This window comes from Diadema antillarum, unplaced genomic scaffold, assembly GCF_040938485.1.
Source record: "Diadema antillarum isolate AM-2024a unplaced genomic scaffold, OU_Dant_1.0 scf00000162, whole genome shotgun sequence".
In the NCBI taxonomy this organism is placed as follows: Eukaryota; Metazoa; Echinodermata; class Echinoidea; order Diadematoida; family Diadematidae; genus Diadema; species Diadema antillarum.
The window spans coordinates 2,676,112-2,693,151 of NW_027271051.1; the positions used below are offsets into that span (position 1 = coordinate 2,676,112).

Here is a 17,040-nt window from a genome sequence, read left to right on the forward strand (position 1 = left end):
TCACGCTTCGGTTAGCGGCAAGCAGCAAACTGACCAATGAGATCACTTTGGTCGTTGTTAGGGGCGGAGCCTATCTGTGGCGCTCAATCCAAATTTTGGAACCAGTTTCTGCTTCGTTGAAACGCCAAAAAACATGACCAAGAGAAACGCTATTTTTTGGTCTTTCCTTTCACCATTTTGCTTCAAAATTTCGACAGATGATAGAAGATATGTCAGACTACAATAATATGTCAAAATCAGAAAATCGTAAGTTTTGACCAATTTTGATGCTCTGACTTCAAACTCGATTTTCACGGCTTCGTCCGTGCGCTACTTTAGGACCCTTTTGTTGTACGGGGTCACATATGGCAATTCAGTGAATGCAGGAAGATTTTTAGAAGACATAGGAAATCTAGAGCAAGCCATTCAAAAGATGTCAATTTTAAAGTTTTGATTAAATCCATGTGTTGCAGGGGCTGCAGAACATTGTTCTCAAGGGGGGGCTGTGGGACCGGGTCAAGGTCCATGGTACCCCCTGCTTAGACAGGAAGATCTAAGAACCCATGGAAATTCATGGGTGTTGTATGGGGGGGGGGGGGGTTCCCATTTTTTATTTTTTATTATTTGTCTTAAACCCCCTCCCCCCACCAGTTCCTCTGCCCCTGAGGTCTCATTGCTGGAAAAGAAGGCTACAAGTCATGATGTCACAGTAGTGAAACCTTGCAAAGAATGTGTAGGGAGAATTGCACAAAATTGCACAAAAGACATGAATACACCAAGGTGTTCCAATTTCACTCAAACATGCTATTTCCAGAGTAGGATAATATTGCCTTGTTAAAAAAGCAAGCTGTGATTTCCCTACCAACACCACAAAGAAATTTTGCTTTCATGGGCAGGTAACATTGAGTTCACTAAAAATAAATTGCTCTCTTTCTGTCTTCCTCCTTCTTTCCCTCTCACTAAAGTAGCAGTCATCTTTCCAGCATCTTCCTGAGTGTTGCTATGGCGATTTGCGGCTCCACCCTGCCTTTTGTCTCCCTCTGCACCTCCCCCATCAGCCTGTTCACCACTTTCTTGTTGCCTCGTCTGTATTCTTGGACCTTGGAAAAGAAATTAGGGTTTTGTAATCTCTGAATCTTATCCAAAGATGCATGTGGTCACATCTCTCAAAATCATTCATGAGGTGACAAGAAGTACCAATTTCCTTGTAATAATTGGTCCTTAGGGCATGCAAATGTGAATTTAAAATTAGAATAATCCCGCTTGAAACTGTGTGATTGGTTACAAGACGATACATGTACACTCAGCCTATCAGAGTCAAATACCGTAATCAGGTTGCCACTTTACAGCACTCACAAATGCTATTCATCATGCTAAATATCACTTGCACTACTTCACACACAAAAGATATCCAGTGCAACCTTATTGCATGTCCGAGGTTCCTAAATGACAGTGATTAAGCATTTTGCAATCACAATGAGCACGTTAACAGAAGCTCAAATAAAGTGTATTCTGCTATGTGCTTCTTTCATAACCATGGTGTAATCAGGGGTGTCGTATTGTCCCATTAGAAGCTGGTTGAGTCAAACTCAGACAAATACAGACAACAAAATGACTGACAAACTTACCGTTTCTTTGTTCTCCTCAATGACTCTCTGACACAGCTGCTCGATGATTGTTTGATCTTTGATCTGCCCCCACTGGTTCTTTTCAATGATCTGGAGAAAGAGCAGTACAACATGGTTGTCTAGAATCTAACACTTGAAGACATTCTTGCATATAGAGTGGGAAAGTAACACAATTATCCAGTACTAGCAAGACATACATTCACATATCTTCTATACATGCTATGCACAAAACATATTCATATACACAAATATGTACAATGTACTTCAAATCAACACGCTTCATAAAATGAGATCATCCTTTTAGTAAATCCCCAGGATATATTTCACTGGCATACTCTGTTGTATATTTTACTATATAAAATGGCAGAGATAGAAAAATAGGTTCATAAGGAACCTTCGCGAAAAGTTTGATTGTACATGTATCACAATAAATAAGACATTCATCAGTATTCATTGGGGAAGTACAATATAAAGAACAAAAACTGAATAATTTGGGGACATACTAGTTAAATGCTTATTTTGTTGAGGAAATTTCCTCTGGTGTCAAACCAACCTCAGTAAGGGGCTGTGTGTCGCCTTCAAACACCATGGCAGTGAGTTTCTTGCTAGTAGCAGCAGATATCTTGCCTTCTGTCATCAGGTCTATCAGCTCACCAAATATGGCAGGTGTCATTGGACTACAAGCAGTAGAAAGACAAGGATATATGAGTGTGAGAGAGAAGAGAAAAAATGAGGAAGGGAGAGCGAGGGATGAATGGAGAAAGAAGAGAGAAAGAAAGGAAAGGGAAGGGAGAAAGGGAGGGGATAACAGAAGGGAGAGAAAAGAAGGAGATGAGAGAGAAGAGGGAAGAGATGACAAGAGAGAGAAGAGAGAAAGGAGAGAGAAGTGAAGATCATGTATTAAAGTACTCCGTACATGTGATCACAAAACATCAAGCAATATTACCTTGCGGTTATCAATCATGTGTTCAAAAGCTGACCTCTTGCAAAATTAATCTCTGTGAAAGTCCAAACTGTGGTCTGAACCTATATTCAGACTCTGGATAAACCCACACGTTTCTTGCTCTGAACAGACTTCACTTTGGCAAAGTCTATGTTATTTTCAGGTGTGCAAATGACCGACAAGCCAAATATCGATAAAATCGATGAAGACGACTCAGTATTTGCAGGAAATGTGATCTTGGTGCTCAGCAGCATGGTAAAAAACAAAGTACACAATAAGATAATATGAAGAAGTTTATTTTTCTCTCAATGTATGTTGAATTGTGTAAATTTTTCTAATCCACTTACAGCATTACGTGGATAGAAGCACACAGATTCAATACTGATATAACTGAAAGTGAATGATTGCACATCTGTTTACCTCTGAGATACAGCAAGATTTGTCAGATTATGATGTTTGAGGAACTCAGTTGTCAGCCAGTTCAGTACTTTCTTGGCGTCTCGGCGAGGATTTGCAGCTAAAACAGACTCGAAAAAATCCACCAGTCCTGGCTCATTCTGATCAGTAGAACAATCAAGATACTAACCCCATCAATGATGTTAATATGCCAAATGTAAAGCCCACTGCATTTGATGGGAATCACAGCTCTGCCCCATGTCCAGCATGAAAATGTTGACACAATTATAAGAACTGATTGTCACTGTGTAAGGCGAGGTATTACCCTCTCACGATGAAATGTTAACCAGTTGAAGACTAGTCCTGAGTATTCTTGGGTTTGGGTGAACAGGAAATGTGTGTTATAGGAAAGTCAGTCTGTCTTCAATGGGTTAATTTTGTGAGAAATACTAGCTCATACAAACTGAAGTTGACTTACAGACTCACCATCAGCTGATGAGAAACTGCTATTCTGAAGATGATATTTACAAAAACAAATATTACAATTACCAGTACTAATAGTTCATATCATACTGTGAACAACAGCAAAAAAAAAAAAATTACACATTGGTCATCATGCACTTACAACCAGTGTGTTGGCAACGTCCAGTGACATGCCATACTGGTTAGCCATCCTCTGCCGCGTGTCCCTGGGCAGCTCAGGCAATCTCTTCCTCAGGACATCAATGTTGACTGCCCCCTCGGGCCAGAGAGCAGTGTGGATGTTGGAGTCGTCGTACAAGACAAGAGGTGGCAGGTTGGGCTCCGCCATGAAGCGATAGTCAATTTGACCCTCCTTGTCTCTCATGGGCACTGTAATTCTGGACAATTATTTTGCAGAAGAGCATAATTACTATTTCAGTCATTTTCCACTAAAATCAGTGCAAAACATGATGACTCAGAGAAAGGTGTACTATTCAGAGGCATTACCTTTTCATCAATTGTCTTTTCAGGATATTGTTACATACAACCTAAGAGATTGTCTTGGGGACATCAAATTAGTGTCAGTTTGGGAAAGGTTAATGAGTCTATGTGTCTGTGAAATTTGCTGTTTCATTGTGATATTGCTAATCATAATTTCCAGACATACCTACAAGACTGGCAGAATATTGAAATAAAGTAAAACAGAGAAACATATCCATCCAAAAGTATGCATTAATTCAATCACTTGAATAGAAAATGAGATGAGAAATGTATTTCACATATGTAATATCAAAAATGTTTCAATGAAGACAACAGAGGTAACAGAGGAAAACATCAAAATCAAATACAATTCACTTCAATAATATTTGCATCAATGCATAAATGAAATAATTTCCATATTAATCATAAAATAGTTTACTCTCCTAAAACACTAAGGAAATATGACTCAAGTAAGATATAAGGAACTATAGAAGGAAAAGCAAAACCCCTTCAAGTTCCTATATCTTTAGACAATTCTTTTCAAAGCAATTTGTATTCAAAGTCTTACAGTCAACCTTGCCTAAGTCGAATCTATTTGGCCTGAAGAAATAGTCTCGAATTAGAGAAAATCGACTTATGAGGGATTAAATCAATAGAATATAAAGAGAGGACTTGAAAAGACATTCAGATTAGGCGATTATTTGACTTAAGCAAGATTGGCTTCAGCAAGGTTGACTGTATATCAAATGAATGATTTTCTCATGCCAGTTACAGAAGCCATTAAATGTGTCAGGCCGTACATGCCGTTTCTGTTTTTTGTCAATTGGCTTGGAGCATAAATCCAAAAAGTGGGGGGCAAAACGCATTTTTGCCCCCCCAAAAAGCCCCCCCCCCCCAAAAAAAAAAAAATAATAATAATAATAATAAGAAGAAGAAGAAGAATAAATGAATAAACAAAGAAAACAAAATAAATATGTATATATATGAATAAAAGGGGAAAAAATATGGCTACAAACGGCAGCTTTTGGACTGTAAAATGTCAAAATTTTCAAGCTCGCTCGCTTCGCTCGCTCGCATCCAGCAGTTGAGCCCGGTGCGCCTCCCCCGTAATTTCTAAAGCGAAAAGCATAGCTACGACGGCAGTTGTTGGACTCTAGAATGTCAAAATTTTCAAGCTCGCTCGCTTCGCTCGCTCGCATTGAATCGTTATGCCATTCTCCTAATGTTGCTGACAGTAATTGCCAGTAGTTGCGCCCGATGCTCCCACCCCTTAACTTCCAAAGCGAAAGATAAATATAGCTACAAACGGGAGTTTTGGGACTGTAAAATGTCAAAATTTTCAAGCTCGCTCGCATTGAATCGTTATGCCACTCTCCTAACGTTGCTGCCAGTAATTGCCAGCAGTTGCGCCCGATGGCCCCCCCCCCCCTTAATTTCCAAAGCGAAAGATATAGCTACAAACGGGAGTTTTTGGACTGTAAATGTCAAAATTCTCAAGCTCGCTCGCTTTGCTCGCTCGCATTGAATCATTATGCCATTCTCGTAATGTTGCGGCCAGTGATTGCCAGCAGTTGCGCCCGATGCGCCGCCCATTAATTTCCAAAGTGAAAGATATAGCTACAAACCCCAGTTTTGGGACTGTAGAATGTCAAAATTTTCAAGCTTGCTCGCTTCGCTCGCTCGCATTGAATCGTTATGCCATTCTCCTAATGTTGCTGCCAATGATTGCCAGTAGTTGCGCCCGATGCGCCCCCATTTATTTCCAAAGCGAAATATATAGCTACAATTAAAACACCAGTTTTGGAACTGTAGAATATCAAAATTTTCAAGCTCGCTCGCGTCATTCCAATAATCCATGTAAGGAAAACTTACAATGTTCCTCAATGACTGCGTTGTTGAATGTATCACATTCCGTAATGTATTGTAAGTCCCATTATTGCTCTCGCACACACGCACAAGCATACAGACCGTCAAAATTACTTTATGGCTCCCCCACCCCCCCCCCATGTTTCGACCCACCGTACGCCACTTTTACATATATATATTATATATATATATATATATATATATAATAGATAGATATGTGTGCGTGTGCGTGTGTGTGTGTGTATGTGTATATTGTGTAACATATGTATGGTCTAATCTTGAGCCCCCTCCAATGTTTGCCCCCCCAATCCAAAACTGCTTCCGGCGCGCCTGGCTTGGAGGACGATCTGCTGGAAGATAGCTTTATACTGCTTAAATCAATGTAGAACTTTGAATTGTACATAACAAATCTCTCTGATCATTACAATTTTTTTTTTTTTTTAAATCATCAATACTTTCATACATCATACATCAAGTTCATGATCCACTTACCCCAGCATGTTGTCAAATGACCGTGTTTCATACTGGATTTTTTCTCCTCTTTCCAGCAAGTCTATGTGTCTCTTGATTTCGAAATCTGCGAATGGAAAAGGTGAATGAGAACTTAGTGATTAGAATACCAGTGTGTCACAGGAAAAAGAGTTAGATTTCAATTAAAACAGTACTTTCTGGTGTATAACACCAATTGTCAAACAAATTTTTAAGCAAACAACCAATTTCTCCATTATTCTACCAGACACACAAAGTTTAGAAGATTTATGTTTATATCAACATTTAAATAATTACCTAATACAAAGAAACAACACAAAGCTGTTTCATTCCTGCATAGAAGACTTAGTAATGCCTATCAATCCAGAGACTCCAACTCTCCCGTTTTCGACGGGAGATCTCCCGCCGAAAGCCCATTTTTGTAAAATCTCCCGTTCTCCCGATTGAGATTTGATTTCTCCCGCCCTGGCTCTGCGTCTCCCGGTGGAAAGGATTTCTTACTTATTGCTATCGTGTGTTGAAAAAATAAGCCTTAGAAAGCACCAGAGAACATCTAGAACCCTAGGAACCTCACGCTTCGCACACATCAACTTGGAGTCTCCCGTTTGCTAGGGGTTTCGGGCGGGAGAATCTCCAGATCAGAAGGTGTTTTGGGTTGGAGTCTCTGTCAATCATGACATAATTTTAGCATTCCAGGCTGGCACAACTACAGTGCAATGTAAAGAGCCTCAAAGTGCCACAGTTGTAATGAAGTAAATCATGGTATAACTCTTAATATCAAATCATCTACCTATCTCTAAAAAGAATGAAGTCATGGAGATTGCATTTACAAGCCATACCTACAGCTTGCTTGACGAAGCGCACACTGTTGATATTCTTGACCTCTGACCTCACACCTGGATTCTGTCCCGGCCGACTCACAGACACATTGGCATCAACTCGTAGAGCGCCCTCTATCACACAGATTTTTAAAAAAAGGAGTTGATGGATCAAATATATTCTACAAAAGAACAACTGTCTAAATAAGACAATTTCAAACTTACTTTTGAAACAATGCTCAAATCAGTTTGGCAGTGATGATGACAGTTTTGCAATGCAATAATGCACTACACAGTTATCTCATCAAGGGATTACAACAGAAGTCATGGCAATGGATGATGACAATGATATTCAACTTGAATGATACATGGCGACATAGGCTTCAATTCACTGTACTTTGAACTGTAGGATGATGTTACATCCATAAATTATCATTACAAATCATATGTATCCAATCTATCTGAAATTGGTGGAACCCCCTTGTATAAAACAGTCGGCAAAGAAAATGTTTTGGGGAAAAACTGCCCCCCCAAAAAAAACAAAACAAAAAAAAAAACACACACACAAACAAACAAACAAAACAAAACAAAACAAAACAAAACAAAACAAAACAAAACAAAACAAAACAAAACAGAAAACAAAACAAAACTGATGTCTTCATCATAAAACCCCTGATTATCAAGTTAAAAACTTTAAGCTGACAAATGACAAAGGCAAATATAATAATAAACAACAACAAGGAAAAACAAAAGAAACCTATCCCAGATACTAATGCTGAAGAAGAACTTCTACATTCCTATGTTGAATATGTTCCCATACATTTGTGCTGCTACATCACATGCTAAAACCTTAAGGGGAAACTGATTGAACATAGCATCTACACTGACCATCCATTTTGCCTGAACAAGTTCCGAGGGTCTGAAGAAGCAGCTGCAATTCCCGCACCATGGCTGCAGAATCAGTTCCATCAGTCAGGTCTGGTTCTGTGACGAGCTCCATCAGACCAACCCCTGACAGAGAGGAATTACAGAAAGCAGCCATACCTTTATCTGTTCACAGACTCTAACCCCAAGCCTCTTTTAACCTGCCGAGGACAGGCTGATTTTGCTATAACACGCATTTCCCATTAACACCTGCCATAGTAAACTAGGGACTATAACCGGAGGGCCAAACCCCAAAAAGTCGCTTACTTAACGAGTGAGTTGCACTCTCTCTACAAACTAAGTAGACCATGCTTATTTTCAAGTTTTTATTGTAACAAACAACATTCCACTGGTCTACCTCAAAAAATTTGTTGTGAAAGCCTCCAAATCCAAGATGGCGTCCAAGATGGCCGCCATATTTACTGAATTTGTTATTTGAAAGATAGAATTTGATTGAAAGATCAGATTTCAACAAATGTGATGTCATGTGAAAGAGAATAAAATTTTCTACAAGTTGATACCATTTTTGTGGGTTATTGTGATAAGTGGATTGAGATTTTAAGGAAAAAACACTCATTTTTTGATATTTTTCTGAAAAAAGGAAAATCATGAAAATGCTTGATTCAGCATAAATCAGAGAAAGACTGAAGTTTTATCTTGAAACGTTTCAAGAATTTTGTTTGACATATAATTAATATTTGGAGAAAATTAGGGGTCAGTACCGTTTTTGGTTCAGGAGTTATAATGTCTCAAACTTGAAAACTCACTATGTAAAAATGGCCACTTTAGTTGTGACAATACCTTGTTGGTCGTAAAAAGAGCCTGCGCGCGCCAAGACTACTACACGCACCACTGACACTGGCGCTTGTAGCAGTACCAGTGGTGCGTGTAGTAGTCTTGGCAAACGCAGACATTTTCTTTGACAAACAAGGGTTTGTGCCTGCAAACTAACTTTTCATACCAAGTGGTAGCTCAGGTGACGCTGATTGTTATTATTTCAAAGTAGATTGTTCTGAAGCAGATGAGATGAAGCAAAATATCTTTCAAATAGAGGTAGAAGCTTGAAACAACCTTGCTATAGAAAGTTTAAAACAAAATCTGGATCAATCACCCAAAAAATTCAAGATTGCAGGCCATCAAAGCTGACATAGTGTATTGCGCCAAAGTAAATGTATCATTTCGATTTTGATACAATTTTGTCTGTTTTGCTGTCTATTTATATGGTTTTTATATATTCTGAACATTTTAATGCTATTTCAAACCATCTTAGGTTTTTACGCAGACATTTTTTTTCAGAATGCACCATGAATATTTCTCTAAAAAGTAAAAAAAAAAAAATTAAAAATGTTTATGAAAACCATGCAGAAATTAACATCTTTCCCATATAATCAATATTTAAAGAAAATTAGAGGTCAGTATTGTATTTGGTTCAGGAGTTATAATGTCTCAAACTTGAAATCCCATTTTACATAATATGCATTTACACGCATCTGTTCCCAAAGACGTCACAGAGGGTCAAATCCAAGATCGTGCTTACTTTTCGAGTTCCACTCTCTCTATAAACAAGACCATACATAATATTAAGCATACTAACCAATGTTCCGTAAGTACACCTCAATAGATTTGTTGCAAAAACCTCCAAAGTACAGATGCGGTCCAAAAGGGCCGCCATTTTTATTGAAGTTAACATTTCAAACATAAAATTTGATAGAGACATTGGATTGCAACACATTTGATGTCATATGAAAAAGAGTAAAACTTCCTAAAAGTTGATACCACTTTAGCTGTGTATTGTGATAAATTGGGGGGGATCCATATTTTTATATTGTTTTGAAAAAAGGAAGAAATGTGAAAATGCATGATTTAGTATTTATCAAAGAAGAACTTAAGAATTATTTTGAAACCTGCGATTGAGATTGAGATTTACTGAGATTGAGACATAATTCATATTTCTGGAATTACAGGCAATATCATACACTATTGACAAGTTAAAGTCTAAAACTTGAAAAAATTACATTTATGCATTATAAATTTTGCATACAATGTGTTTACATGGTCACATGTAATACTGTAACGGTCTAGTGTCTTGCAAGTACCTGCAAACTAACTTTTCATGCCAAGTGGTAGGTGACGCTGATCGCTATTACTGTAGCATTTCATCATAGTAGATTGTTCTGAGGCAGATAAAATTGAACAGAAAGTATTTTCCAAAAAGAGATAGGAGCTTGGAATTTGGCACAAATTTTGCCAATGTGTAATATTTAGCGATAAAAATAGTATCCACACAAAATTCAAGATGGCGGTAATTAATCGAGGTTGTCGTTCAAGGCATTATTTACCATTAGTGCACGTAAAACAAAAACCCAGCTTTACTTAATTCCTCAAACTAGTTCTAAACTGTGAGTTAGGGATAGAACAACTAATGTACAAACTGAAATCAGTATGATTAATGCTAAATATTGTTAGATATACTAAATAGATCTGATAAGAATGTTTTTAATATACTAAATTGTCAACAGTTATGGCTATGGTTTCTTGAAAAGCAATGGTGATATCTCCATATATGTTTTAGGCTGTATTATAATTTTTTTACATGGTAGAATGTTTTGTAATACAACTAACCTGCACATATAAATCGAATGTGATATCTCTCCCAATGGTAGAATACCTTTAGTGTGTTGCGTCAAAGTTAAATCTCAACTTATAACTTATAATTTGATATATTTTTTTAATCTTCTTATATTGCTGTCTATTACATGTTCCTACACATCGGAACGATATTGTGCTAGTGTAAACCATATTGAGGGTCTTTTTTTTTTTGGGGGGGGGGGGGGGGGGGGTGGAGCTCATTCCAGTGTTAGGGTAAGGCCCAATCTTTTATAAAAAAGAAATGCTTCTGTATCAAAGATATGCTTTTTTACTTGTATGTTACTCTGCTGTTGTAGAAACGCCTGAATGATGGTGGTATATGTGTAATAATGTCTGATCCGTAGATGTCTTCGAAAGCCCTTCTGATCCGAGCCCCCCCCCCCCAAAAAAAAAATAAATAAATAAATAAAATAAAATATCCGACATGGCGGCAATTTCTCAACTTTGTTGTGCGAAATGTGTTGTGCGAAATTACTTTTCAGTATATTGTTCGAATAAAATTGTCCAAATTGATTATTCGTGCTGTATATTCACATTTACAAATAAGCATGCTGAAACTGTATTTTCTGTTACCAGATTTTTCTTACATTGTTTTTAGGCTGATTTCATGTGGGTTATAGTGTCACAATTGATCTGAGCTTATGCCATTGGTATACAGATGCTTTCCCATATTAGATATCAGGATCACTCGAGAGTGAAAATGTTCATTTTCATTCATTTTAGAGTGACCTCGGGGATCATTCGAAGAGTGACAAGTGATCCCTAACTTGCTAAGGCAGGGCTCGACACTAACGGTGGTCCGGTGGCCCGGGGCCACCAAAAACGCACGTCGGGCCACCAAAATGTCAGAAATGAAGAACATAGGTGGCCTGATCGGGCCACCAAAAAAGATCGGATATTTGCCTTTTGGCCACCAAAAATAAAAGTTAGTGTGGAGCCCTGCCTATAAAGGTCACTCTAACATTTTCACTCAAAAGTCACTCCAATTTCACTCTAAATTCACCGTTTTCTTGTTATTCACTCCTCACATCAAAAGCAAAAACTTCCACTCGATTTGTTGTTTTTTTCTTTTTCGGAGAGTAGAATATCACTGGTTCTAAAAATGTGTCCATAAAAACCTACGACGGTTTAAGATAGCACAACAGACAAAATTGTATCAAAAACGAAATAATACATTTACTTTGGCGCAATTTTATACACTATGTCAGCTTTGATGGCCTGCAATCTTGAATTTTTTGAGTGATTGATCCAGATTTTGTTTTAAACTTTCTATAGCAAGGTTGTTTCAAGCTTCTACCTCTATTTGAAAGATATTTTTGCTTCATCTCATCTGCTTCAGAACAATCTACTTTGAAATAATAACAATCAGCGTCACCTGAGCTACCACTTGGTATGAAAAGTTAGTTTGCAGGCACAAACCCTTGTTTGTCAAAGAAAATGTCTGCGTTTGCCAAGACTACTACACGCACCACTGGCACTGCTACAAGCGCCAGTGTCAGTGGTGCGTGTAGTAGTCTTGGCGCGCGCAGGCTCTTTTTACGACCAACAAGGTATTGTCAAACTAAAGTGGCCATTTTTACATAGTGAGTTTTCAAGTTTGAGACATTATAACTCCTGAACCAAAAACGGTACTGACCCCTAATTTTCTCCAAATATTAATTATATGTCAAACAAAATTCTTGAAACGTTTCAAGATAATACTTCAGTCTTTCTCTGATTTATGCTGAATTAAGCATTTTCATGATTTTCCTTTTTTCAGAAAAATATCAAAAAATGAGTGTTTTCTCCTGAAAATCTCAATCCACTTATCACAATAACCCACAAAAATGGTATCAACTTGTAGAAAATTTTATTCTCTTTCATATGACATCACATTTGTTGAAATCTGATCTTTCAATCAAATTCTATCTTTCAAATAACAAATTCAGTAAATATGGCGGCCATCTTGGACGCCATCTTGGATTTGGAGGCTTTCGCAACAAATTTTTTGAGGTAGACCAGTGGAATGTTGTTTGTTACAATAAAAACTTGAAAATAAGCATGGTCTACTTAATTTGGTAGAGAGAGTGCAACTCGACCTCTGTTTTTAGCTTTTGGCCCCCCGGTTACTAGTCTTCAACGGGTTAAACAGGAGATTCTCCCCCACCCCCACCCCCCCCCCCCCCCCCCCCCCCCCCCCCCCCCCCCCCCCCGGCAAACTGGCGACTCCAATTGTGCAAATATGTCGGCCCTGCATGTCATACGCATTAAGCGATGTCCCATGCAGACAGGGTTAAGGACCCGCTTTAGGGTCCTCAAATCTCTAGGGTTACAGAAGCTCTCTAGTGCTATTAATTTTAACCTTATTTTTTAACATATGACAAAACTAATGTTGGGCCAGAAAAAGCTTTAATTCTAAGTAGGGAAGATGCATCTTAAGTGGGAGACACACAGCTAGAGTGGGAGAAATTCAAACTCATGTGCGAGAGTGGGAGATTTTGAGTAAATGGTCTCAAAGCAGGAAAGTTGGAATCTTTGCCTTTTACTTTCACAACATTAACCCATCCAGTCCTAGGAGAATTTTGCAAAAGAAATTAATCTCCTGTAATCATTAAATTGGCAACACTGAAATTCTGAGCACATCTTTTATTGAATAAAGATTACATGAAACTGGTTCACTGAAGATAGAAAATGGACTAATTCGTTTGTTTATTTTTCTTTTATTATATGTGATTGATCTTGTTGATGTACAAGTATGAACTTTGTCATTTGAGGGTGAAAGCAGAAATTTTAGTGTTGGGTCGACATCTTAACTGGATTTTATATTCTTAGCAATAATTTGCGGCCAGAAATATATGACAACTTCATACAAACTGGATGCAAGACATACTGGGGTCCCAAAAGCAATGAGCTTGGAATAAAACAGAAGAAGATTCATACACAAAGTTTCTGCTCTCTATTCAAATATCTGATATTCCCAAGATACCCTGATTTAGATAGCATGACCACAGCAACATTTCAGAATTCTGCCCAAGCATAGTGACTCACCAGCTCGATTCAAGTCAACCAGGGTCTCCTGGTTTTCTTCATCATGGAGACTCTTGCCACTGTCTTGCTCCAGCTGGATCTGTTTGATGCGGACAGAGCGGTGCACAGCCGGTCGCTTCCTCCTCTCGTCAAAGATAGTGAAATCTACTCTACCTCCCACCGCCAGTGGAAGCCTTTGTTGTGTGATCTGGTAGCCAGCCTTTGGGACAGAGAAGATAAATGTTAACTATAAAACTCATACAGTTGGTGTATCAAGTAGATTCTTAAGCATGGGCTACGGATAATGTTATCTCAAAGTACACTACCAATTGAGGACCATTTGCACACTAATTCCACATATGATGTCCGTATCTAACCTCATACATTTGTAACAAATAGGTTGGCCTGGTATAACAAAATCATATATTGCACACTGATATGAAAAACAACACACACAAGAATGAGAATCAACAACAAATGAATTTAATCCACGTTTTAACAATGTACGCATCAGGGTTTGTCATGCTAATCAGATGATCACACACAACATGGCAGACACAGAACCATGCAGTTGGAAGCTTCCATTTGATTTTTAACTTGCAAGGCTCTCAAAACTTTTCATGCAGCATGTCCCAGGTAAATTACGGTAGTGTCATTAGAGATTGGAAGCAATAAGGGACCATTACTGCAAAAAAAAAAAATCTGGAACATGCATCTTTCACATTTAAAAATTGTTGTTTTGCACAAGAAACAACAGAACAACACATGACACGAGTATCTCTACACACTTTGGGGTAACACCAAAGCCTCCATCCCACTCCCCCACTGCATCATAACATTTAACAATTGACAGAGACGTAGAATCACTGTAGGTGAAAGAGTCCTCACTGGTAGGTCTGCGTAGAAGTAGTGTTTGCGATCGAAGACAGACTTCCTGTTGATCTTGCAGGAGAGTGCCAAGGCTGTTAAGACGCCATCTTCCACGCATCTTTTGTTCAGCACCTCAATGATAATACAATATTTGGTCACAGATAGAGATATCAAACACGAGACAATACCTTTCACATCAACAGTTCTTAATACATTAACACTACATACCGATATGTCTTTCACATATGCTAGTACAATTTGTACTAGATTGGTTATTGTAAAGTTGCATGAAGAATGCCTACTCTCTAATACCCAGGTGAGCGTATTTTGCCTGGTAAGGGATGATTATCTGAAAAAAAAAAGATGTATAATTGCTTGCATTCCACCAAATACCATTACACACTTGTGCAGAGAGAACTGTGAGAATGATTTGTGTTGCTGAAGTATGGTAACTAATAAATTTATTAGGCTCATCTTCTTGATCATGGACATTTGACAGGGGAAAGAGTGGCTTAATTATTTTGAATATATATACAAACATTAGATAAATTATTTCTTTACTCTTGTGTGTAATTCATGAACTTTCTTTTTTTCACCCCATTTCTTGAAAAAATTTCCCTTAGCACTGACTGAAGTAAAAAACGAAATAAAACATTTATGTGACTGCATCTATACTTCAACTACCGTACCAGTTGTTGATTGTGCATGTTCTCTTAGAAAACAATGTTCTCTACTATTAATATTGCTAACTAAACAAAAACAAAACTAAAAGTACTCATTTACTATGAACTTAATATAACAGTGAAATGATAGTTATGATGATAACATTAGTAATAGAGATGATAATTTATCATTATTATCATCATCATCATTATTACAATAACAATAAGACCTCAAGTTTATGCAAAAACAAAAACAAAAGAAACAAACAAACAAACAAAAAACAGAAAAAGTAATTCATACCGGTAATGTTCCCGGTAGCGATGCATCAAAGAAAGACACTAAAGAGTTGGGTGGAGCCATAAACTGAACTTCTGAAGCAGAGAAGAGCTTTGTATTTGAAGCAATCTGAGCATGGATCTCAAGCCCAACCATGCTAACCCAGCCATCTGAACTGTTTCTCCTGTGAGTGTGAAATGACACTATTGACAGTTTACAAGAGGCAATTATTTACAAAAATAAATGAATGCTCAAATGTATGACAATTAAACAATTTCTGCAAGCACAATATCACAAGTCAAATTGCTAAAGAATTCATCTTTGCCATTAGCATTACGACTATCCTTTTTAAACTGTGACACTATTAAAGATTTATGAGTTCACAGGAATTCATGTTGGGGGTCTACACTAACCTAACCAAACTCTAGTATAGCATGTGTTGCGACACTTGTGTACAGCGACAGGGCTGTGTATAGTTGACCCAACTCCAATGAGCACCTGGGCTGTTACTACGAGTACGATACTAGTGTTATGTTAGTTAATAATTTTGTGTTCAATGTTCAGCATTAACAAATGTACATAAATTAGTCATAGATCACTGATTTAAATGAAAGGAACTTGTGCAAACTTTGTTTAAGTTTTTAAGTTAAACAGTGAGTGTATGATGCACCGCATCACACCTCCTCCTGCAATGACTGAAGACTGATAATAAATACTCCTACTACTAGTACTAGACCTAGATCTACCAAAACGTTACATGACATGTGACGCCGTCCATATATAACCGTAGCGTTGAGATATCCATGGCCGTGGACCCGTGGTGGTGGGGAGCTCCGGATGATTATCCCGTCCTGCAATTCTCAGTCCATTACAATCTTAGTCCCATACATAGCAAATTTTGTCATTCATATTAATTACCGGTAACCAAAAAAATGTAAACATATGACAACTCCGTGTATTCTTTGAAAAATACTCACCAGAGTGGTTGAGCAGAATGAAAACATCTTGAAATATTTACACCTTTACAAAACGTCTTAACGTATTCTTTCGTTGTAGGAAATTTCGCTGGTGAATGTTTTCCTGTCCCCCGTATCAACACTCCCCTCGTGCGGACCATGTAAGTCGCCATGTTGAATAATGATACGGGCGAGGTGCTCTTATGATGGCGCTATTCACTAAATCAATTCCGAAGAGGTTCCCGCGAAGAGACCGCTCGACTCGCCCAACTTGGTAAAAGAGCAGCAGAGCAGTTACAGCAGCTATCACAGAGAGAGAGAGAGAGAGAAGAGAGAGAGAGAGAGAGAGAGAGAGAGAGAGAGAGAGAGAGAGAGAGAGAGAGAGAGAGAGAGAGAGAGAGAGAGAGAGAGAGAGAGAGAGAGAAAAGAAGAAATTTCAAAGTTCTGTGCAAATCATGTCAAAAAATTTTAACAGATTTCCAATCTTACCAAATGAGATATTGATTTGAAAGGAGCTTTATGGAGATACGACCTCTGGCGTAAATAATAATAGGCCTAAATAATAAATATTTTGATGTATATAATGAGAATAATTATGTATCTTTACAATATTATGTTAGTATTTTTCTTGTGCT

The 17,040-nt window shown here is 37.9% G+C and overlaps 1 protein-coding gene across 1 annotated transcript; it reads right to left on the reverse strand.

The window, feature by feature from the left end:
• Positions 1 to 910: 910 nt before the first annotated feature.
• On the reverse strand, positions 911 to 16,477 carry LOC139722248 (glutamyl-tRNA(Gln) amidotransferase subunit B, mitochondrial-like). The gene is made up of 12 exons (XM_071633557.1): positions 16,427 to 16,477; positions 15,474 to 15,633; positions 14,529 to 14,642; positions 13,662 to 13,860; positions 7,950 to 8,072; positions 7,083 to 7,196; positions 6,247 to 6,331; positions 3,572 to 3,806; positions 2,971 to 3,107; positions 2,161 to 2,284; positions 1,608 to 1,697; positions 911 to 1,079 (listed from the first exon to the last, which is right to left on the reverse strand). The coding sequence occupies exons 2-12, from the start codon at positions 15,603 to 15,605 to the stop codon at positions 951 to 953; spliced, it is 1,482 nt and encodes a 493-aa protein (XP_071489658.1). The 5' UTR covers positions 15,606 to 15,633; positions 16,427 to 16,477; the 3' UTR covers positions 911 to 950.
• Between the last annotated feature and the right edge of the window lie 563 nt (positions 16,478 to 17,040).

What these genes read in the sequence shown, in the direction of transcription:
- LOC139722248 (XM_071633557.1), bottom strand. Translation starts at nt 15,605, where the DNA reads ATGGTTGGGCTTGAGATCCATGCTCAGATTGCTTCAAATACAAAGCTC. An exon ending in ACGTTGCCAACACACTGGTT is followed by an intron (nt 3,108 to 3,571) that starts GTAAGTGCATGA and finishes TCTACTGATCAG; the next exon opens with AATGAGCCAGGACTGGTGGA. An exon ending in ACACACAGCCCCTTACTGAG is followed by an intron (nt 1,698 to 2,160) that starts GTTGGTTTGACA and finishes CTCTTTCTCCAG; the next exon opens with ATCATTGAAAAGAACCAGTG.